General features: G+C 51.7%; 4 protein-coding genes across 4 annotated transcripts; 2 read left to right on the forward strand and 2 right to left on the reverse strand.

The window, feature by feature from the left end:
• Positions 1–333: 333 nt before the first annotated feature.
• On the reverse strand, positions 334–1,474 carry N7532_003227 (uncharacterized protein; the record flags this gene model as incomplete). The annotated part of the gene is made up of 4 exons (XM_056615721.1): positions 334–861; positions 1,035–1,069; positions 1,121–1,315; positions 1,363–1,474. 4 exons carry the CDS (start codon positions 1,472–1,474, stop codon positions 334–336), a joined length of 870 nt encoding a protein of 289 aa, XP_056476078.1.
• A 956-nt stretch (positions 1,475–2,430) lies between these two features.
• On the reverse strand, positions 2,431–4,065 carry N7532_003228 (glycoside hydrolase family 72 protein; the record flags this gene model as incomplete). Its single annotated transcript, XM_056615722.1, has 1 exon — positions 2,431–4,065. The coding sequence occupies one exon, from the start codon at positions 4,063–4,065 to the stop codon at positions 2,431–2,433; it is 1,635 nt and encodes a 544-aa protein (XP_056476079.1).
• Positions 4,066–7,631: 3,566 nt separating this feature from the next.
• N7532_003229 (uncharacterized protein) lies at positions 7,632–8,483 on the forward strand (the record flags this gene model as incomplete). The annotated part of the gene is made up of 1 exon (XM_056615723.1): positions 7,632–8,483. One exon carries the CDS (start codon positions 7,632–7,634, stop codon positions 8,481–8,483), a length of 852 nt encoding a protein of 283 aa, XP_056476080.1.
• A 4,318-nt stretch (positions 8,484–12,801) lies between these two features.
• N7532_003230 (hydrogen/calcium exchanger domain-containing protein) lies at positions 12,802–15,075 on the forward strand (the record flags this gene model as incomplete). The annotated part of the gene is made up of 11 exons (XM_056615724.1): positions 12,802–12,805; positions 12,936–13,152; positions 13,211–13,470; positions 13,524–13,587; positions 13,641–13,688; positions 13,737–13,778; positions 13,837–14,084; positions 14,138–14,701; positions 14,764–14,777; positions 14,831–14,973; positions 15,066–15,075. 11 exons carry the CDS (start codon positions 12,802–12,804, stop codon positions 15,073–15,075), a joined length of 1,614 nt encoding a protein of 537 aa, XP_056476081.1.
• Between the last annotated feature and the right edge of the window lie 4,660 nt (positions 15,076–19,735).

Here is a 19,735-nt window from a genome sequence, read left to right on the forward strand (position 1 = left end):
TTCGCAACTGGGCCGCGTGGCTGCATAGGGTTCAATTTCGCTCTACTGGAAGTGAAAATCCTGCTCTCGTAGCTTGTATCTCGATATGAGCTCTTCAGAGAGGGCTTTGATGCCATTGAATATGACCCTGAGTTCCAGCTCATTCGACCTTTGAACTTCTATGCACGGGGGAAGAAGAGAGATGGAGCTGTTTGATCGAACATCCTTGCGACAGACTTCGTGATTTGCAAGGCACTGCTTTCTATTTTCCATGTATATTATCATACAAAATTGATATTTGACTTTTAATTCCAGTAGTTGACTGAGCTACGGAGCTGAATTGCCACTTGATTTTCAGCCTTCCAAAATCGCGGCAACTTCGCGCCTTGACATATACTCTTGCAGTCTTGACTGTACATGAACCTCGTTCCACAACTCGCACCCTCCTTCATCTGACTTCACCGGCATACCAACCTGTTCCAAGGCAAAGGAAGCCCCAACTGATCCATAGCAAGCTGCCTGGATAACACTTCTTGTTTTGGCATAGCCAACAGCGTATGCTCCCAGGAACGCATTGCCAGCTCCAGTGGGGTCAATGACTTTGTTTCTCTGGTTATCTGCCATGTCATAATACGGAGGTAGCCATAAAGGAGACATGTTCTTCTTGGCAATGAGACAGCCATGTTCGCCAGCGCGAATAATGACGGCGCCTTTCCCTTCCTGTCCAACGTCGCGAGCGACAATCTTCAAGGCTAGTTGCTCAATTTTTCCTTTAAACAGTGAACCGACAGCTTCACCAAATATCCTAGCTAGCTCAATATGATTGGGAGAGAAGACATCGACCAAGCCCGCTGCTTCGACAAAGTTCTGGACGTTTCCGCCCTGGCACGAGAGGGGGCGGGCTCCCAAATTATAATGGGAGCTTCTTGGATGCACGCCCTTTTCCTCATTTCAAGAATGGTCGAGACGATAGACCTGATTTCCTGAGGAGAGGCAAGATAGTGAAATTCTTGTGATCTGAGATATGCCGTCCCCTCCAGACTCGCATCACTGACCGCGAGAACTGGAGTTGTGTACTGGAAGTCCTTCGCTGTTTTAATGTCAGCCCGTGTCTTTCAATACGAAGTCATAATGTACCCACGCCCGAAGGTCGTATCTTTGTATTCAAGCAATCCTCTTGTTGCTAGCCTGTCAACTTCCTTTTGCATAGTCAAGGCTACGCCCCAGCTGTCCAGTAGTGCCTTGGTAGTCTCTGGGAAGTCTTTCCCAGCTCGAATTACAAGGCCCACCGAGGAACTCTGTGGATGTGACAGAAACAATCGAGCACCGAGTGTTGCTACACATTGTCAATAAGCTCCACGCATGCTTGTCTTTCAAACTGACCGTATGCCCCAGACCCGCCCAGAACATTGGTCAATGGCTTTTTGTTGGAGAACCTGATTTCATCAAGAACCACCAATCCAAGGCTTGTGAAGATTATTTCGGGAATGTCCATGGCTGAATGCGGGTTGTATCGATTGGCAAGGGGATGAGGATATTTCGGGAATACGAGGGTAAAACACCAGGATGCCAAGAAAGACAACTAATGCCTGAATTCACAGGCGTCATATGATGAGGAAAAGCGATGTATTTAGTATGTCTTCGTAGGAGTATCTCGGTTCCCCTGTTCATTAAGAATCATCGGAGCTTTGCCTGAGTGCCCTAAAAAAGCCCTCGAGTACGATCCAAACCGCCTCACATTGGCATCCCCATCTTCCCACGAAGACTGGCGCTCTTCGAGCTCCAGGACAGCAACCAATCGCTTCACAGAATGACCATGCGACTGCCCCGGTATCCTCGTAGTAAAGTATTTAATCCTGCGCCCTATGAGCGGTGGTGGATTGGACATTCGGCATGGAATGGTTTCTTTTGTAAGGAGAAGAGTGTTGAATTTATGTAGAGTTGAGGTATTCCGTGGGAGTGGGAAAGATGGCTGCACTAGTTCTCAGTGGCATTCACCATGTCGTGGACCAGTGGAGATGCCTAATGTAAGGCAAAATAAATTGCAAGTGTATACTTGATATTGACTCTAAGTAAGAATTGAAGTGTTCAAGAGATGCCGGACAGCCCTGGAGGAGGTTGCAGATATGAGTTGGTGTGGCTGGAGGACGCCAAAGCAGAAAATAGGCTAATTTGACATCAAGACGTCTTATATAGCATGACCACGAAAACCCAAAGTCCCCGGCTTTTTACACACTAGATATCAACAGACGTCATCGAATTACAAGTTTAATATTGAAGTTGTAGATTTACGGGTGACAAGTCTTTAAAGACCAAAGAAAAATTATTTATAAACAATCTAACAAGCTTTCAATATGAATCGCGCCAGGTGAAATGACCAAGTATCGCACATGAAGGCGCCGAGCAGGCTAAAGGAGACTGAAATAGAAGTGAATATAACCCATTTTAGGCTTACAGCATAATCATGAAAACACCCGAAGCCAGAGCGGCCAGGGAGTAAGCACCAAGCTGCCAAGCGCCGACGTGCACGGCATGGGGCTGGGTCATGCCAGCAGCCAGACCTGAAGAGGTAGCGCTGCTACCACCGGTAGCACCACCAGCGGCGCCGGTGGAGGCGGCCAGACCGGCGTTGACGGAGTTGGTACCGGCGGCACCGATAGAGGACATCTGAGTGGCGCAGGAGCCGCTGGCGGTCGTGGCCTTCTTGGAGGTACCGAGGCCGCCGAAGTCACAGGCGGAGGCGCCGCCCTGCTTCTTGGCGTAGCGGTTCATAGCCCAGGCGAGACGCTGCTTGGCGTTGCACATGGAGTAGGCGCCGTAGACACCCTCAGTACCGTTGGAGTAGACACCGGAGACGGCATCGATGGTGCCCTTGGCCTTGAGACCGTAGAGGTAGTCGAAAGTGCTCTTGATCTTCTTGTTGGAGACGTCGTCGCTGGGGACGCACTCGAGAGAGTCGTACATGCACTCGCACAGGTCGGAGTTGGGCGAAGGAGGCAGCTTGCTGGCGGCGAGCCAGTCGGAGCCGACAGTGGGGCAGGAGCGGCCAACGGTGGTGGTTACCTTGTAGTCGGCGCTGTTGGTACCGGTGGCGGTGACCTTCTTCATCTGGGAGGAGAGGTTGTCGAAGTCCTGCTTGGTGGAGACGGAGCTGCCGGAGGTGGAAACGAGACCGTAGTGGTTGCCGACCTCGAAGTACATGTAGACGATACCACCGCTCCAGACCTCGTTCATCTGAGGACCGAAGAGAATGGGGACATCATCGAAGGGACGGGCCTTGGGGGGCTGAACGCAGCCGTACTCGGAGAAGAAGGCAGGAACAGGGTAGTCGGAGAACTCCTCGGTGCGTTCCTTGTAACCGGAGCTGGCGAAGGAGGAGTGACCGCAGAACTCGTAGATGTTGTAACCAAAGAAGTCGATGGAGTCATCGGCGTTGTCACAGACCAGGTAGTTGGAGACCTGCTCACGGACGTACTGGTTGTCATCGGTAGCGTAACCGACGGCCAGAGACGAGCGGTAGTTCTTGTCCTTGATGTAGGTCTTCATATCACGGACAGCAGCCTTGACGTAAGCCATGGAGTTGGTGTTGTTGACGGCGTCCGAGACCTCATTACCGGCGAAGAAACCAATGACGTTGGGGTACGGAGCGAGAGTGTCGACAACCTGGGAGTAGCGGGTGAACAGTTCGGCGTTCCAGGTAGGGTCAGACGATTGGATGGACTCGTCGGGGGCGGACAGATCGCTGATCACGTAGATACCGGCATCGGCGAGGGCGTTCATGCAGTCATCGTGGGACTGGTCAGGGTTGATGGCGTAGGTACGGACGACATTGGTGCGGAGCTGCTGCAGGTAGGGAATATCACGCTTGCAAGTAGCCGCATCCACCAGCGGGTCGACGTAGCTGTCGCTGCCACCGCCGCTAGTCTCGCCGTCGAAGTTGGCCTGGTAGGCAACACCGCGGATGAAGAACTCAGTGCCGTTGTTGGAGTAGAAGAACTTCTTGCCCTTGACTTCAATGGAGGGGATGGAGCTCGTGGCCACGGCGGCGCCCACAAGGGACAGGCCGGCAAGAAGGGAAAACTTCATTATGTGTTACGGCTCGAAACGAGTGTCGAGACGAACTGAAGTGGGTGGAAAGAACGACTTGGCGGGAAGAGCCAGAAAGCGAAGGATGGAGGAGAGAAGAAAAGAAGTAGCCGTCGAGACAAAAGGGAGGAAGGGACGGGGCCCAGTCCGACCCCTGGGGTCGCTTTGCTCTGCTCCACCGCATCTGCCATCACTGGCCGACTTCATGTGCTACAACCACTTCCTTCCGTGACGCATCATCAGCCGGGCTGTGCCGGTGGGCACCGCACATCACTGGGTGGTCTTGGAAAAGGCTTGTCAGGACTCGGCCCTGCAACGTGGGTACGCTTCCCTGCGGTGTTCCACTTGGGCTCTCATTGTTTGTTGTGTCTGACCCCCGTGGGCCCTTCGCTCCCTGCGCCAGACCCAGTTATCGCCATCGGCCCAATTAACTGCATCAATTTGGGACCCCTGGGACACTTCCGTTCCACTTGCATACCCACTTTCCGACTTCCAGGGACCATTCAGGGTCTCTCGATCCGGGGCTAGTTGGGGGTGCGCACCCTGAATGGCTGGGGTTGCGAGGGTCCACGTCGTCCCCACCGACCGTTATCGACGCTGTTTGGTCCCCTCGCCTGATGTTGCTGCTTCGAAAAGGAGCAGGAAATTACGGAAAGTGATAGAACGACTGGACCGAATTGGTCTCCTCCGTGACCAAAAGGGATCCGATGGTCTTGGATGGCAGCCCGTGCCTGCATCGTATCGCCTGCGTCGAAAAGCTTGTCTCTCGCCAAGGGCGATCGCTCCTGGGATGATGTCGTTGGAATCCACCCAGCAGGCTCGGAGCATTGTTTCGGATGGCACATTCTTGATGACACCAATCGACCCGTGGGATTACTATTATTACTGCCCCTAACCCAGGGCTGAAGGCCAAATCTCGGCCTTACTCCAAACAGCCTCCTCCGCCTCACAATATCTAGAGATTGCGCCCAGTCCGTGCGGCTAATCTCGACGAGACAAGCATCCTTGGCGAATTGGCATGTCTTGTAGCAAGGCTTGTCTGTACCCACCAGTCTTTAAATCTTCAAGGTCAGGTAGGTATTCTTGGGGTATATCGCATTCCAGCCGTTCTGCTGTGTTTTTGTGGCGTGCAAGGCAGACATATTCCGTAGAGGGCAGACCCTGATCCCTCAGTCGCAAGCACGCAAAATCACGTCGGTGGGGCCCCAACCTTGGCTTTCCCGCGTCTCCCGCTTCCCCAGGACGGCACAAATCGAAGCGATCAGAGATGGGCAGCGTCAGGAGCGATTGCGCAACAATGGACACAATTACCCAAAGGGCTCAGGGCATTCAATTGATGCGTGTGGTGCCTTACCAAAATCCTATTTCATCGCGGTGGCCCTACCCCTGACGATCGCGGGCCGAATGCAAACGCGGCGACAACACAAATAAACACCACTGCTGCCCTCCCGCTTGCTTGTGTACCCTTAAAGCTAATGCACAGGTCGAATGGTTCGAAAGCCACGAAATTGAGGGCTCCATCGTCCCCATCTGCTACCGACCAAGCTTTTTAGCGCCCAAATAGTGCTGCCTCGCGAGACGTAAAAGCTGATCCGTGACAAATGACGTAGCCTGCAGGCGCAAGGACTGAGCTCAGGGGTTCGCTGATGTGCGCGATTTACCATCTTGCCGGGAATATCCATCTGGAAAGCTCAACTTAATCTTTATCGCGTCAATAGTTCTTAATTCCGATGTCTGGGTGCCGTCCATCGGGTTGCAGTGCAAGACCATCGAAGCTACCTAGGTACAGTCGGATACTATGTATATCCTGGAAATTCAACCTCAGCTACGGACTACTAGATCACCGTTAAAGTTCGCGACTCCTAGTCAAAAGGATAGAGTCAAAAGGATAGGCGACCCTACCCTCGAGCTGCTGGTAATGATTTCCTTCCCTTGCCGATGACTGGTCAGGGGAAGATAGCCAGTCAGCACTGCACGCCGTCGTGAAAATGTCGATCTATTGTTATTGCTGCATTGTACGTCCAACTCAGCAACAATAGATCGAGTTCCTTGACCACGAGCCAGCAAGTTAAATCTAGCCTAAGAGGCTACAGCAACATGCCAAGGCGTCGCCGCAACAATGCCCAGCCAAATTCGAAGGCGTTCCACACCGTCGTACATCGACTTCATTCCCTTGTAGTTAGGGGAGAGCAGTGGTGCCAGCATTGGACTCAGTCCGCCTTGCAACACGTAGTACTCTCTATACACGGGAATCCAGGGGGTACCAAACGCGCGTACAATAGGTGGTCGGCCAACGTTAGGCCGAAATCGGGGCACTTGTGACGGTCTTTCGCCAGCATGAACTGGCATGCAAGCATCATTGCCCTGCTGAGTATTGACACGAAGAAGCACCGGAGACAATTCGTTGGGTAGTCCCAGCCCCCAAAATAATATTTGGCCTGGCGCGATCGGTCAGTCAGCGCTCACAACCTCCAGGCTCATTTTTCTTGGATGTAGCGCTTATTCAACCTCAATCTGGCTGACAATCATTGTCTCCATCAGTCTTTTTCAGCGATGCGACCAGATTCAATTTGGAAGCATGTCTCGTTCTGCTTCTTGGTTTTCAGGTTTTTTACGGGCGCTTTACGGCCTTCCAATGCATTCCATACTGAGAAATCTCTGCGCTTTTCGGATTTGGTTTGCTTTGGTTCTGTCCAATCCTCCGCAATTGTTTCGGGGGAACGACCTCTCTCTCGCTTGGCTCTCTCGAGACCTAAGAGACCTAACCCCCGCCCCTCCTCAGGCCTGCCGTAAATCGAATGGCGCCGAGTGGTCTTTTCAGACTTGGTCGATTTCGTTCTCGATCTCATTATCGGAAATGTCTTCACGCTGGGTTTCGACAAGTACAGTAACTTCGACATTCGTCAATTCCAAACACCCGTAGCGGGGCGGTATTATACGGTGCTTGACCTTGCAATGAAGGGCAGGGAACACCCACTAAAGTGAGTCCAAGTACCTTCAAATTTGGACGTGCTACCATATGTAAGCCGAAGCTTAGGGGTAGAAAGGTGATTTGTCCCAGTGTGTCTACCGGTCGAGGATATGCCCCGGCCGGGCTAACTTTGTTTTTCCTTCGCCTTGCGTAAGACAGCCCGGCTGCGCCATGACTCGGATATGGCATAAAGAACAGCCGGCTCGGTTGAGATGTGCCTACCGCTGAAACATATAAACTGAGCTCCACCTGGCACAAGCGCAGAATTTCAGCGGTCTTGGTATCTCAACGATGGTGGCTGTCGCGGTTCATCTTCGACGAGGCATAACCGAGTATTGCGGACGAGCATTGGGAAGTGCAATAAGGAGAGGAGTTTTATTGGGGTTGCCTCACGTTGCCCACGCTGTCTCACATGACATCTACACCGACATTACGGAGGGCTCCTTCCTCCTACAACTGCCTCTGAAGAGTCAGTTGCTTTGCCTCTGGTGGTAGCTTGTCGTCTCTCACGCAGTCAAGACTCGATTTTGTTTACATCCTTCCTCTACGGCAACAGCGCCAATACGCCTTGACTATACATGTATCGCTCTCCACCATGACGTTCAGCCAGTCCAGCAGTGTCACGCCTCCCCTACTTGATTCTGCTTGGCCTCCGGTCCACATCTGGGAAACCATGGGCGCAGTGGACCGTGCTAGTTGGCTAAAACAGATACAGAGAGACAGGGCCAGGCGCCTTGAAATGGATGTAGCAGAGACCGACCTCCGCCGCAGGAGGCCTCGTGTGGACCTGCAAGATGACGATAATCTCGAGGAAAACCGCGAGCCACCCCCTGAGGTTAAACCACTCCTCGACATATTCCCGGGTGTCTCCGCCGCCCTTCTTACTCACGTCTTCGAGAGGAAGTTGAAGGCGACTGAACTCATACGCTTCAAAGAGAAATCAGTCACCGAGCTGGATCAGGAGGACAGGGTCTTCAAGATGACCGAGTCGGGAGGCACAGAAGGCTTCAAGAAGGCAGCGGCATCGCTTAAGGACTGGGTCCCCAACCCTCAAACATGGACGAGCTGCTTCCTTACATACCTAGCCGTCATAGGATATCTCTTCGGCGAGAAACATCCAAAGGCAGTTCCCAACCTACTCATGTTCATGAGGCAGATCCTCGATCTCGCTCAAACTTATCAGTGGTCAGAAGCAGTACTGCCGCTCGCCCTTGACTTCCACCAATACATTCTGGATAAAAGAGAGCTGTCGACGGAGAACAACCTCATCACAGCCTCATTTCGCGAAAAATATCTCCGTCACAATCTTACCCTGCCTGCGAAGTTGCTGGCAAACCCTTCAGCCCGACCTCGCCAAACAAGGTCTACTAGGTCTTCTAATAATGAAACCGAGGTGTGCGATAAGTTGGAGTGTCGCATATCGCATTCCTGGCGTCTGTGTCCATGACACACCAATCGAGTCTCGTGGCAGTCTTCGCGAACTCGGGAATGAACCAGTCGAATGCGCCCCTGGTGTCGCCTGTCAACAGGGGCAAATACCTTTAGCATCGTGGAGGAACCCGCTGCATTCAAATGTGAAGGAGGGGACGCTCTTGGAAGCCCTGAATCTGCCATCTAATGAATTGGTAAAATGGTGGCAAACTCCGGTGCGCGGGCTATCTTCGAGCCCGCTTGGGCTCGTTGAGACTGCCTCAATGAGATAGCCCGAGCCTCCAGGTGCTGGAAGACAACTTGTGCCTCGAGTAACTACGGCAGGATTTGGTGTATCGAACTCGCAATTGCGAGTGGGGGTTTGACATGGATGTATTCCTCCTGGAAATAGTGAATCCCCGGTGCTTTGGAGACATGAACTTTCAGTGGCTGGTCCCCGGAATCATGACCACGCGAGAACAAGGACGAGTGCCTATTACGAGAAGCTGATAGGAGCATATTCGAGAGGGACTTGCCAAATTGATGCTCGTTCGCATTCCGGATCAGGGAAGTAAACAAGCCCGACACATGTTGGAGCCTCGACGTTCTCGAGGAAGTCCGAAATGTTTTCTTCGTGCCATAGTCGACGCGATTGAGGCTGAGTTACGAAGAGTCTTCTGAGCCCGTGTCTGGGACTAGTCATGAGCTGGATGATGGGGTTGTGGTTGTCAAAGTGGCATTACTCCCACGACAAGCACGAATAAGATTTCAACGAGTTCGGTCCACGCATGGATGCCAATTACTACTCTGGCGAGGAGAGACATACCGAAATCTTTACCCAGACGGCTATGACTTTGAAGATGCCCAATACCATGTCCACTCGCAGTATCGCCTCAAGATCAGCGAAGACAAAAGACGAACTGATGAATTCCCTCTTATCCCTAAGTCGGTTTTTAACGTATTTCCCCTACGTCAGACGGCGAGGTCCGCTCCTTCTTAGTCGAACCACGTCCAGTCATTGGTGTCACGGCTCAGACTGAAACGCGGTGGACGGTCCAACACAACCTGCAAACCTCGAGTGTCTGTGTTTTCTCGAATACCGGCTCTATATTTTTACTTGAATTTCGAGCAGATGTTAGTTTTTCAGACGCTGTCCGAGCCGGATCTTCAAACGGCAGCCAGGTAGACTCTGGGGTTGTGGTCCTGGCATTTGCGGTACAATCAACTAGTGTGGGATTTGGCCTAGTGGGCGTTCACCGGATATGATGTCTTTCCGCCTTCCGCCGAACCGCGCTCGAGCTAAAAGAGTCGCTACATCTCCCGTACTTGTATATCTCGATCTGCAATCCAGACTACTCAGCGAGCGGATGTCCGGTACGTTCAGAGACCCAGGAGAGATACGATAGTACCTCCTTCCGAAAACGAAGACAAGCTGCAGACAACAAAATGGAGAAAGGCAAGACATGGTATTCAATCATGCAATGCAAGCATGCTCAAATCGAGCTCGCCAACAGGAGACCACCACTCTTTCTTCACCCAATCGGCTCCGTCTATTTTCGTACGCTGGATGAAGCAGTAGAGAGGGACACGGGGATGCTCGCCCTCCTGGAAAGACAGAAATCTGGATTCAGACACCTATGTGGAAGCACTGAAAATGTGGGTGAACGGATTTCTCCTTAAAGGCACTCGTTCCACATCTCACGGTGCTTTCGACCACATTACATAACGTCAAGCAACGAGTCGGCACAACGCCTTTCCCTCTCATCGTCTCCATATAAACTCGAAATGGACCAGACCGAGCTTGAAGACCACGGTGCTTTGCGCGACACCAGAGTACTGAAGCGATAAGCACATCTATTTGGGCTATACGGAAATTTCTTGTAAGCATCGCAAGGGTGTCTAGGTCGCGTGATACATGACTTTCACACCGACGACAGCATCAATGAAGGAGCAATGGACATTGACTGCGCAAGTGTTCATCAGACTCAGGTGTATTGCTTCTTATCACGATTTGGTGTAAAGTTCCTTCACATGTCACATGACGGAAACTGGATTGGGAATGGCTGGTAGTAGTGGTGTTGTTCTCAAGGAAGATGTTCAAAAATATATTTCGCGATTTTCGCCCCATGATGAATGTGGAGATGCGCCATCACATGAATTGCCAACAAGATAAGAGTCTCGGACACTATTCAATTGATGATCGTGGGAATTAAACCGCCTCTGGAGTCAGCTGTTGCGTTTGCCAGCAAGAAAACTTCAGACGAAAGCCATTCAGCGCGTGTGGACTGGTCGGAGATTTGTTTGTGCGGCCGATGCATTGCAGAGTCAACATGCAGCCGCCTGCCAAGCATGCGAGTCTTAAACATACACTACCAATAGTTAATCCAGTTTTTGCTATAACATAACACTGCTGTGCTACGTGCGACGCCCCAAGTATACTGGGTGTTGACAAAACACTGGCCGAGGTGATCCCGCGGCGCACCACATCTCACTCCTGTGATATTCTACAGTGCAGTTGAAACAATAGTAAAAGCCAAGAAACAGACCAGACCAAGCTAAGAAGCTCTTACCAGATTCCAGTAGGCATGGGGTATGCATGCCGTCTCGAGCAAAGGGAGAGCTTACCTACCGAATCAAGTAGGCACCCTAAATTTAGTACCCGCCGTAGGCAGCAGCAATCCCACCCATCTCTACAGGGCTGAAATAAATCCATAGGGCTGCTTAGACCTTTACACCTTAGAACTCCGAGCTATACCTTCCTCCAGTGCTGCCTCACGTTGACGTGGACCGCGGCGCTTGCACCCCTACCTTACTAGGTCAACTAGTCTCGAGAGCTTTCTTGGCTCCAATGGGCGCTCACTAACGCAGCTACGCTGACTTGATCCGCGCGCACCGCCATGACTCGACCAACGCTGCCAACGCAGGCATTACGAGCAACACCGGACTCTTGAAAGGCTCTCACCGACATAACGCTGGCCGTGGCTGAGACGACACGACGAGAAGCCTGGAGGGAGCGACCGCCGTCGCGTCTGTGCGGCTTCAAGTATCGGCGAACAGCCACCGACGTATCACTACCCGGCCGCCTCGTTGTGGCACTGTCTGAGACCCCGGACAATGCCTGAGTCCTCCGAGTGTCTCTGAATGCCAAAATGCCAACAATGCGTGAATACCGGCAAATGACTTCACGTGATTGCCAACGCGTCGTGGCTGCGACGACTGGACCGGACCAGCGGGCTCGTGGCGTCGGCGATTGGGCGGAGCAGAACAATTTGGCGTGGGTCGGGAAATTGCCAGACGTCTTCATTAGATTGCGCCAATGACTGGGGGGACCCGTTGTGCCACAATACGTGTGAGTGTCACTGATGGATGGTCGCCAGCGCATCGACGATCACGCAGGGTGACCTCACGAGTGTCGACGATCGCGATCGAAAGATTGAGTGTCGCCAAGCAGAAAACCTGAAACCAAGCTTCGTCGAAGCCTTGGGTGCTTGGGTGGTTCCAAGAGTCTTGGAGAAGCTTGGAGATTGCTTGGGTGCGCAGTCAGCAGAACACATGCAAAGAACAAAGACACACTGCCAACTCGCCCCAACCCAAATACGCCTACCACCACAGTCACACCAACGTCAAGAGCCCTGCTTTCAATCTCAACCAGCATTGCCATGTTTATACCAGATAATTCAAGTTGAACGTGGTACTCGTCAATTTCAAACCCCTTCCAGATTGCTCGTGCCAAGCTTCCCCCCACTGCAGCGCTGCGATCGCCCCTGGCGAGTGTGGCTGTGTTGAATAATTGACCAACTTTATCCTGAATTTCCTCATTTCCACCTGCATTTTCCAATGTTCCCCTAGGCTGCCTGTCATTCCCTCCTTCTTTGTTTTACTTGGTCATCACGCATTCGCTTCGCGCCCTCTCTCCCTTGCGTGGCCAATTGCTAGCTCCACCTCCCACCGCTCGTGGTCAAAACAATCGCGACAAACTCTTGCGACTTTCATCCTCGCAATTTTCGCAACTCCAGCCTCGATCTGACTGTGGCGGCGGTGCTGAGCCACGACCTATACGCTCTCTCTCTCCACTCGCGCCTCATTGTATGGCCCACCCGAAACCCTTTCCTTAACGCGTAAGTGATGCGATTCGTGTCCGAGAGTCGGTGAGCTCAAGGCAACAGTGGCCGCCTGACGGGGCCTGATCTTAACATCGTCGGCTATGTGCTGGTCTGTTGGGAAGCCCGCCCTCACTGCCCGACCTCACCTCACTATATTATCAATCCCATACTATAACATTTGGGACACCTGCTAAATTGTGCTTTCAGAAGCTATCACTCCTTTCACGGCGTCGAGCCTCAAACACTGTCAAAATGCGTAAGTCAAAGAAGGCCGCAGCTATACCATTCCTCGCGCACATAAAAACCACACCTCATCTTGAATGCATTGCACTCAATGCATTCAATCAAACCCAATTCTTTGAGCATCCTCCCTGATACTCTCCCAGACATCTACCGCCGCAAAGCCCGCAATCTTGCCTGGTACGACGAAGAAGGCGAACCCTCCTCCCATAACCCCTTCAAGAAATTCCGCCGTCGCCCCCGCCACTCCCAATCCATCCCGCTCGAAGACGGCCCCGGCGCCTCACGAAGCATGGGCGACCTCCGCCTCTCCGAAGACCACCGCCGGCGCGCAGAAATGACCAACGGTATCGGCGGCCCCGAGTACTCGGGCACCTTCCCCCCCCGAGTCCGCTGGCAGCGACCACGTCGCGCCGGATAGTCCGTATCGCGGCGATCCCGAGCCGTCGATGCGCAGCCAGGATCCGATCAATGTGAGTTCGGCGCGGGGGCTGGAGCCTGATGTCGAGGCGGGGAAGCCGCGATCGCGGTTCTTGAAATTTAAGCGGTCTAGTCATGAGAAGGAGCCGGAGGAGTTCAAAGAAGAGGATGACGCGCCGAAGTTCACGGTTGCGTCGCAGATTCGGGCGACCGTGTTCAATTCTTGGATTAATGTGCTTATTTTTGCGGCGCCTGCTGGGAGTATGTTGACCTTTAATTGTGTGATATTGATCTTTGCTGACTCTTTTGTTTAGTTGCGCTTTATTGCGTCAAGGCGAATCCCATTGCCATCTTCGTCGTGAACTTTATTGCCATCATGTGAGAGCGACTGTCTCGACTATGGTTGGATTTGGCTAATCTATTTACTATAGTCCCCTCGCAGCCATGCTGAGCTACGCAACCGAGGAAATCGCCCTGCGGTAAGTGCCACAAGAAAACACACAGAAGAACTCAACTGACGATCCCAGAACCGGCGAGACAATCGGTGGTCTACTGAATGCCACATTCGGGTAGGTCACTCAACCCTCATCGAATGTGCCACTGCACTAGTGTATCTAACACCAGTAGTAACGCGGTCGAACTAATCGTCGCCATCATCGCCCTGGTCAAGAAAGAAGTCGTCATCGTCCAAACCTCACTGATCGGCAGCATGCTCTCCAACCTGCTACTGGTCATGGGCATGTGTTTCTTCTTCGGCGGCGTCAACCGTCTCGAGCAGCACTTTAACGTCGTCGTCGCGCAGACGGCCGCCAGTCTTCTCGCCCTGGCCGTCAGCAGTCTAATCATTCCGACCGCATTCCATCAGTGGTCTGATGGTCCGTATCCCCTCCCCACTTACCAAGCATCAACCCACTAACTCCTAAAATAGGCAACAAAGACAAAACTGCCGCTCTCTCCCGCGGCACTTCTGTCCTCCTGCTAATCATCTACGGCTGCTACCTCTTCTTCCAACTAAAATCCCATACAGAAATGTACAACGAGCCGAGCAAGAAAGTCGAAAAACGCCGACGCCGCATCAGCGAAGGCGACCTGAGCCGCGGACTCGCGAAAATAGGCAACGCAGCCGCAAAACAAATCGGCGGTGAAAACGCGCAGCAAATCGACATGCAAGACCCCGAGGACGAGCCCGAGCAGCCTCAGCTAACCATCACCGTGGCTTTACTGACCCTGGCGGCCTCAACGGCGCTTGTCGCCGTCTGCGCGGAGTTCATGGTTGATTCCATTGATGGATTGACGGCTACGGGCAATATCTCTGATACCTTCGTTGGATTGATTTTGTTGCCTATTGTTGGTAATGCGGCGGAGCATGCTACTGCTGTTACAGTTGCTTGTAAGGATAAGATGGATCTTGCGATTGGGGTTGCTGTTGGCTCGAGTATGCAGATTGCACTGCTCGTTTTGCCGTTGATTGTTGTTTTGGGGTGGATTATTGGTATGTTTCCCAGCTCTTTCACTCGTATCTTTTCTCCTCGGATTCGGCTAACATTGTCCCAGGTGTTGATAACATGGTACGCTCAACACCCACGAATACTCCTCAAGGTATAATACTAATACTGAATAGACCCTGGGTTTCGACGGATTCCAAGTAATCCTCCTTTTCGTCTCTGTCTTGCTGGTAAACTACCTCATCGCCGACGGCAAGTCGCATTGGCTGGAGGGTGTCCTGCTTATGATGATGTACCTGATCATCGCCCTTGCCGCATGGTACGTTCATAACTAATAAATGGGTGCTCAATATATTCTCAGAGTGCTCCAGATCCATACCAGGATTCCAGTGCTGTGCTAATTTGTGACAGGTTCTTCTAATGCGCTCTGGAGCCATTAGGTAATGTCTAATCAGTTTGGGTGCCCGTTCTCTTCTGGATTCTCTTATTGTAAAATACTTATCTTCTTTACCCACGTTTGAATATTACGTCTATAATCTGGGATTGGTTCTTTTCGTTGAGTGGTTTGCCTTGCGGGCTGTAGGAAATGAGATAGAGAGTGCTCTAGAAAATCCAGCAACTCAACGACACTGACTGGTTTCTGATATGCAAAGGATGATGTCTGGCAACTCTTGCTTTTCTTTCCTTTCCTTGAGTGCCCCTGCCCGCCACTTGATAACCGAGTGGAACCTAATGCCTTGACCGGACTGATTCTAACCGATGATATTTAGATGAGTCTAGAACTATCAGCTGCAGCTCCTTTTGTTAGTGGCTCACTGTCCTGCTCCTGGTGGTGATCACAGGTGATGCAGTGGACCTCGAACGTTTGGGCCCCAAGCTGTTTCACTTCAGAAGCGTTTACGACCAGAAACATCCGGAAGAAAGGCTACGATCAGACGCCGAGTTGTCGATGACGACAATGACAGACGCTGATTTACTATTTGAAAACTCGCAAGCGTCACTGCCTCCGCAACAGAACGAGCTTACGAGATACCTTGAAAGTCGTACGTGCTTCCTTCCTTTCTTACTAAATGACACTAACTCTTTCTTTTAGCAACCGTACGAGGCTCCCCTCGGGTCTTTTGGAAAGACCATGAACGCGAATTTCCCCTACTTGCAAGCCTTGCCCGGGATATATTGTCGATCCCAGCAACTGGAGCAAGAGTGGAGCATCTCTTTAACTCCGCTCGGGACATCTGTCATTATCGACGAGGGTCTTTAAAGCCAAAGTCTATCTGGGATATCATGCTGTGGATGTGTACGATAAGTTTTGACCTCCAAGAGCAGAAACGGCTTATGCTATAGGAGTATCTCTCACACCGAGAGATCGCAGCCATAACAGAGGCTAATAAAATATGGAAAGAATCGTTTGATCCGATCAGTGATACTGAGGAAGAGACAGAGGATCCAGTATATGAGGCAGAGCGTACACAGCCTCCTAATACGCAGTCCCTTCCACGGTCTCGCACGGCAACACTTGACCCTGAAGATAGAGAGGCTATAGATCATGATGACGATGATGACGACTGTACAAACCCACCTTTGCCTGACATACAGCAGCGTGTATCTAGTAGAAAGCGCAAGCGCTCGAAGCTACTTAATGGTTATGTACTTGGATCTCAATAATTACTGCATTGTTTTATTATATATATCCTATGTCAAATCATTCGTAAGACAAAAAATACACGTTTCTTATGATTTTATCTCTCTCCTGATTCTTAAATCTTCAATCCTGTATTAAAAATTACAAATGAATACACAGAAAACCTCTCTAAATCTACATAATTTATGCATCACGAGTAAGTCACGCTTTTTACCTGTTTGTCCTGTTTGTGGACCCTGAGGTTCACCGGCGGGTGACTCTCTTGAGGGTCGGATATAGAGGTGTCCGACCCTGAGGGTTTAGAAGTCAGACCCTCACCCACCCGTGGTGCGGGTCGGGTTGGAGGGTCCGGAGGGTCACCCGTAGGTGAGAGCCAGGTCTACTTGCCGGTGCGGAAGGGCTTATATACGGCCTCAGTGCTATGAAAGACACTCTACAACACTTTTCCATAGGACTGGAATGCCTACCCCTGGTCTCAGAAGAGAATTGGGACGACAGAAACCCGGCACCACGCGTCAATCCGTTTAGAGGGATATTAAAGACATTCACGACCCTCGAAACCACAGACTACCCGCCTTCCTCCTTTTCGGCCTTCCAGGTGCGACAGAACTAGACATTTCAACATTCCTCCCGCGCAGCCTCCACCGACTCACCCTCCGTCAAGATATGGGCGTCGAGGGAAATAACTGGGGCGTGTATTCCACCATACGCGCTGTACAAGCTTTTCTTACTTCAGTTCAGGACGCTGCGCCTTGTCTCAGGGAGGTTGCTGTGCGGCTTTGGATTAGTTATTCGAGGTCTGCCTACCGCAGGGATATGGAGAGTGTCAATCTTTTGGCTGTGCAGTGGGGATGGATTTTGCTGTGAGGTGGTGCAATGAGGGGCTTCCGCCTGGGCTGTAGTCGGGAGTTAGGGGAGCTGGTGTCGACTTGGGAGGTTGTTAGGATGAACAGAAAGATGCGGGAGAGGGAAAGAGCGGAGTTTGAGAGTTCGAGGTAGATGTTGGTATAAACAGATTAAATTGAATGGGGGTGGGGGAATGACTCTCTGGGTTTGCAATGCGTCTTCTATCTCTTAGTTCTTGTAGTCCTTGAATGGATGAACTATCCATCTCGAGATGAGTATAAGCGAAGTGTAAATTCATCGCGATACACACTGCATTCCAATGATTATCAGCCAGTTCTATGATTACACCCGAGGTCCAGGAAGAAGGTTCAAAGCAAAAGATGAGGAACCCCTAGAACGGACTAGGGGAGGCGTCTAAGAAGAAAAAAAAGGCGATCGTTGAGATGGAGATGGATGGAAGGAAGGCAGAAACCGCGGTCGGAAAACACAGGATCCAGCCTCTGAAGGCCAAAACCACGACAAAACACCGAATGCAAAGCAATACACTAAGAACTATAAACATCACTCGGGCTCTTGCGGTTAACACTTGTGAATCGTTACTACACTCAGACCCCAAATCGACCAAGATCCTCGAATATATATATACATACACTCATCCATTATGATGTACACAGCCCCGACGCTAGCTCATGCAACCTTACGTACCCCACGCCACACACAAATAGCCTAAACAGAACAGGCGGTAGAGCCGGTCGTGTATCGTTGACCCTGCATTGATCCTGGATGGTACACTAGCTGTGTATTGTGTACGTACATATCTCAACACCATACTATCTCCAGGACTTTGAGTACGCTGCGAAAGTACCTTCTAGACTTGTACTTCCTGAAATACACACTGCGAAGCAAGCTCCGCACACAAGACTAAACACCCAGATAAAGTAATCGACCCGGAACCACATCTTCTAGACGCAGCTAAGAACCAAACTAAATCGACTCGGGATGATTACATGGGAGGTACATGAGAAAAAGAATTCGAAATATGGACCTGGCTAGTTTCAAGAGTCACGCGTGGTACACTACGTCAGAGATCCGCTGTAAATCCTACACCCGCCAAGTCCCTGCAAACCTACCTTCCACGTCCAGTAAGCCTCAGGTGCTCTTCGATGTATTGCAAAGAGAAAAGTGGGATACGCGGAAACCATCACCCACTTACTCCCAGGTAAGTCGCCAGCCAAGCACTCTCTCAACCGCAAAATCTCACACCCTCCTACTCATGTGAACCCCCACGTCGTCCCAGAAATCCCACACTGCCCACATGTGAGTCCCGGGCTAAACAATCACACGGCATGAAACCATCGGCTCGGAATCGGGATGTCACCGGAGATTTGCTGAATTTTATTTTATTACCCGACCCGATGTGGGGATTGCACCGCCGCGTCCTATGGGAGGTCCTTTGAGGATGTCGCGGGACGGTTTCCTTGACCGTTTGAGTTTGCGGGACGGTTTCCTTGTTCACGAGTAGCTAAAACCTGAGTCTACCAAGGGTAAACGTCTGGACGTTTGCATGAAGAAATCCCCTCAGGTAGGCTTGGCAGTGACCGGGTTACATAATTCGGTCGGGGCCGGTACAAACACGGCGAGATCCCGATCGGGTACGTCTCGGTTGACTGGAAAATAATGTACCCAGGGTAGGGTAATGGCAGGCATTGATAAGTTAAAACTACTTGAGATAAGCTAGACGTGATGGCATAGAAGACGTAGAGCTCATAAATATTCCTATTCCAGACAAACAGGCTACACCGACCGATTCGGTAGTCCGGAGCGCGGCACGGGAACCTCGTTTGATCGGGCAAAGGGTGAAAGCCACGGACGGCGGGATCCAGCAAACCAGTTCGAATTCAGACCAGATTTCCGCAGGACGCCTGCTCTCGCTCTCCCGGCGGCAACCTACTGTAGGTAAAAGTGGGAATGGCAGGATCAGGACCACGAAGATTTGCGGCGTGGGGATGGGGTGTGGAAATTACGGGTCCGGTGGTCAGCTGGGGGGTCACATTTTTATTTTGGCGGAGAAATTTTATTTGCATGAGCTCATTTCTCCGACAGACTTGCCTTGCCCTGGGCTACCCTAAGCCATCACTCACCCAGGAACTGTCGGGTCAGCTGGGCGAGGGCGACTCTGCCCCGGCTCGGGCGTCATTGTCCCGGCCCAAACCTTGAACCACCTGGGCAGCGACAATAATGGCAAAAGAAATGAGGCGGGCACGTTCCCCCGATTACCACATCGAATTGCGGGTGGCATTGGGTAGGTTCTACCGTCGGTGCCGGCGGCACAACAATTAGGAACGTGGCTGTGTTAGGCGAGGTTGCCTCTACTCTACAGAGGGTAGCCGGGGTCGGTGTGGGGGATGGCCATGTCGCATCTGCAGCTGCCAATCTATCTCGATCGTCCCGGTACTCTAGTGTAGGGTATACCCTCAAGGGGAGGGGAGGGGAGGGGAGGGACGGGTAGTCTAGGGTCGAAGGGGCTTGCTGTCAGGCCAACCTTGATTTTACATTGTCGTAACAGACTCGGCGCTGCTTAAATTTCCCTTTT

This window comes from Penicillium argentinense (assembly GCF_028826775.1).
Source record: "Penicillium argentinense strain IBT 30761 chromosome Unknown utg000004l_segment0_segment0, whole genome shotgun sequence".
Classification (NCBI taxonomy): domain Eukaryota; kingdom Fungi; phylum Ascomycota; class Eurotiomycetes; order Eurotiales; family Aspergillaceae; genus Penicillium; species Penicillium argentinense.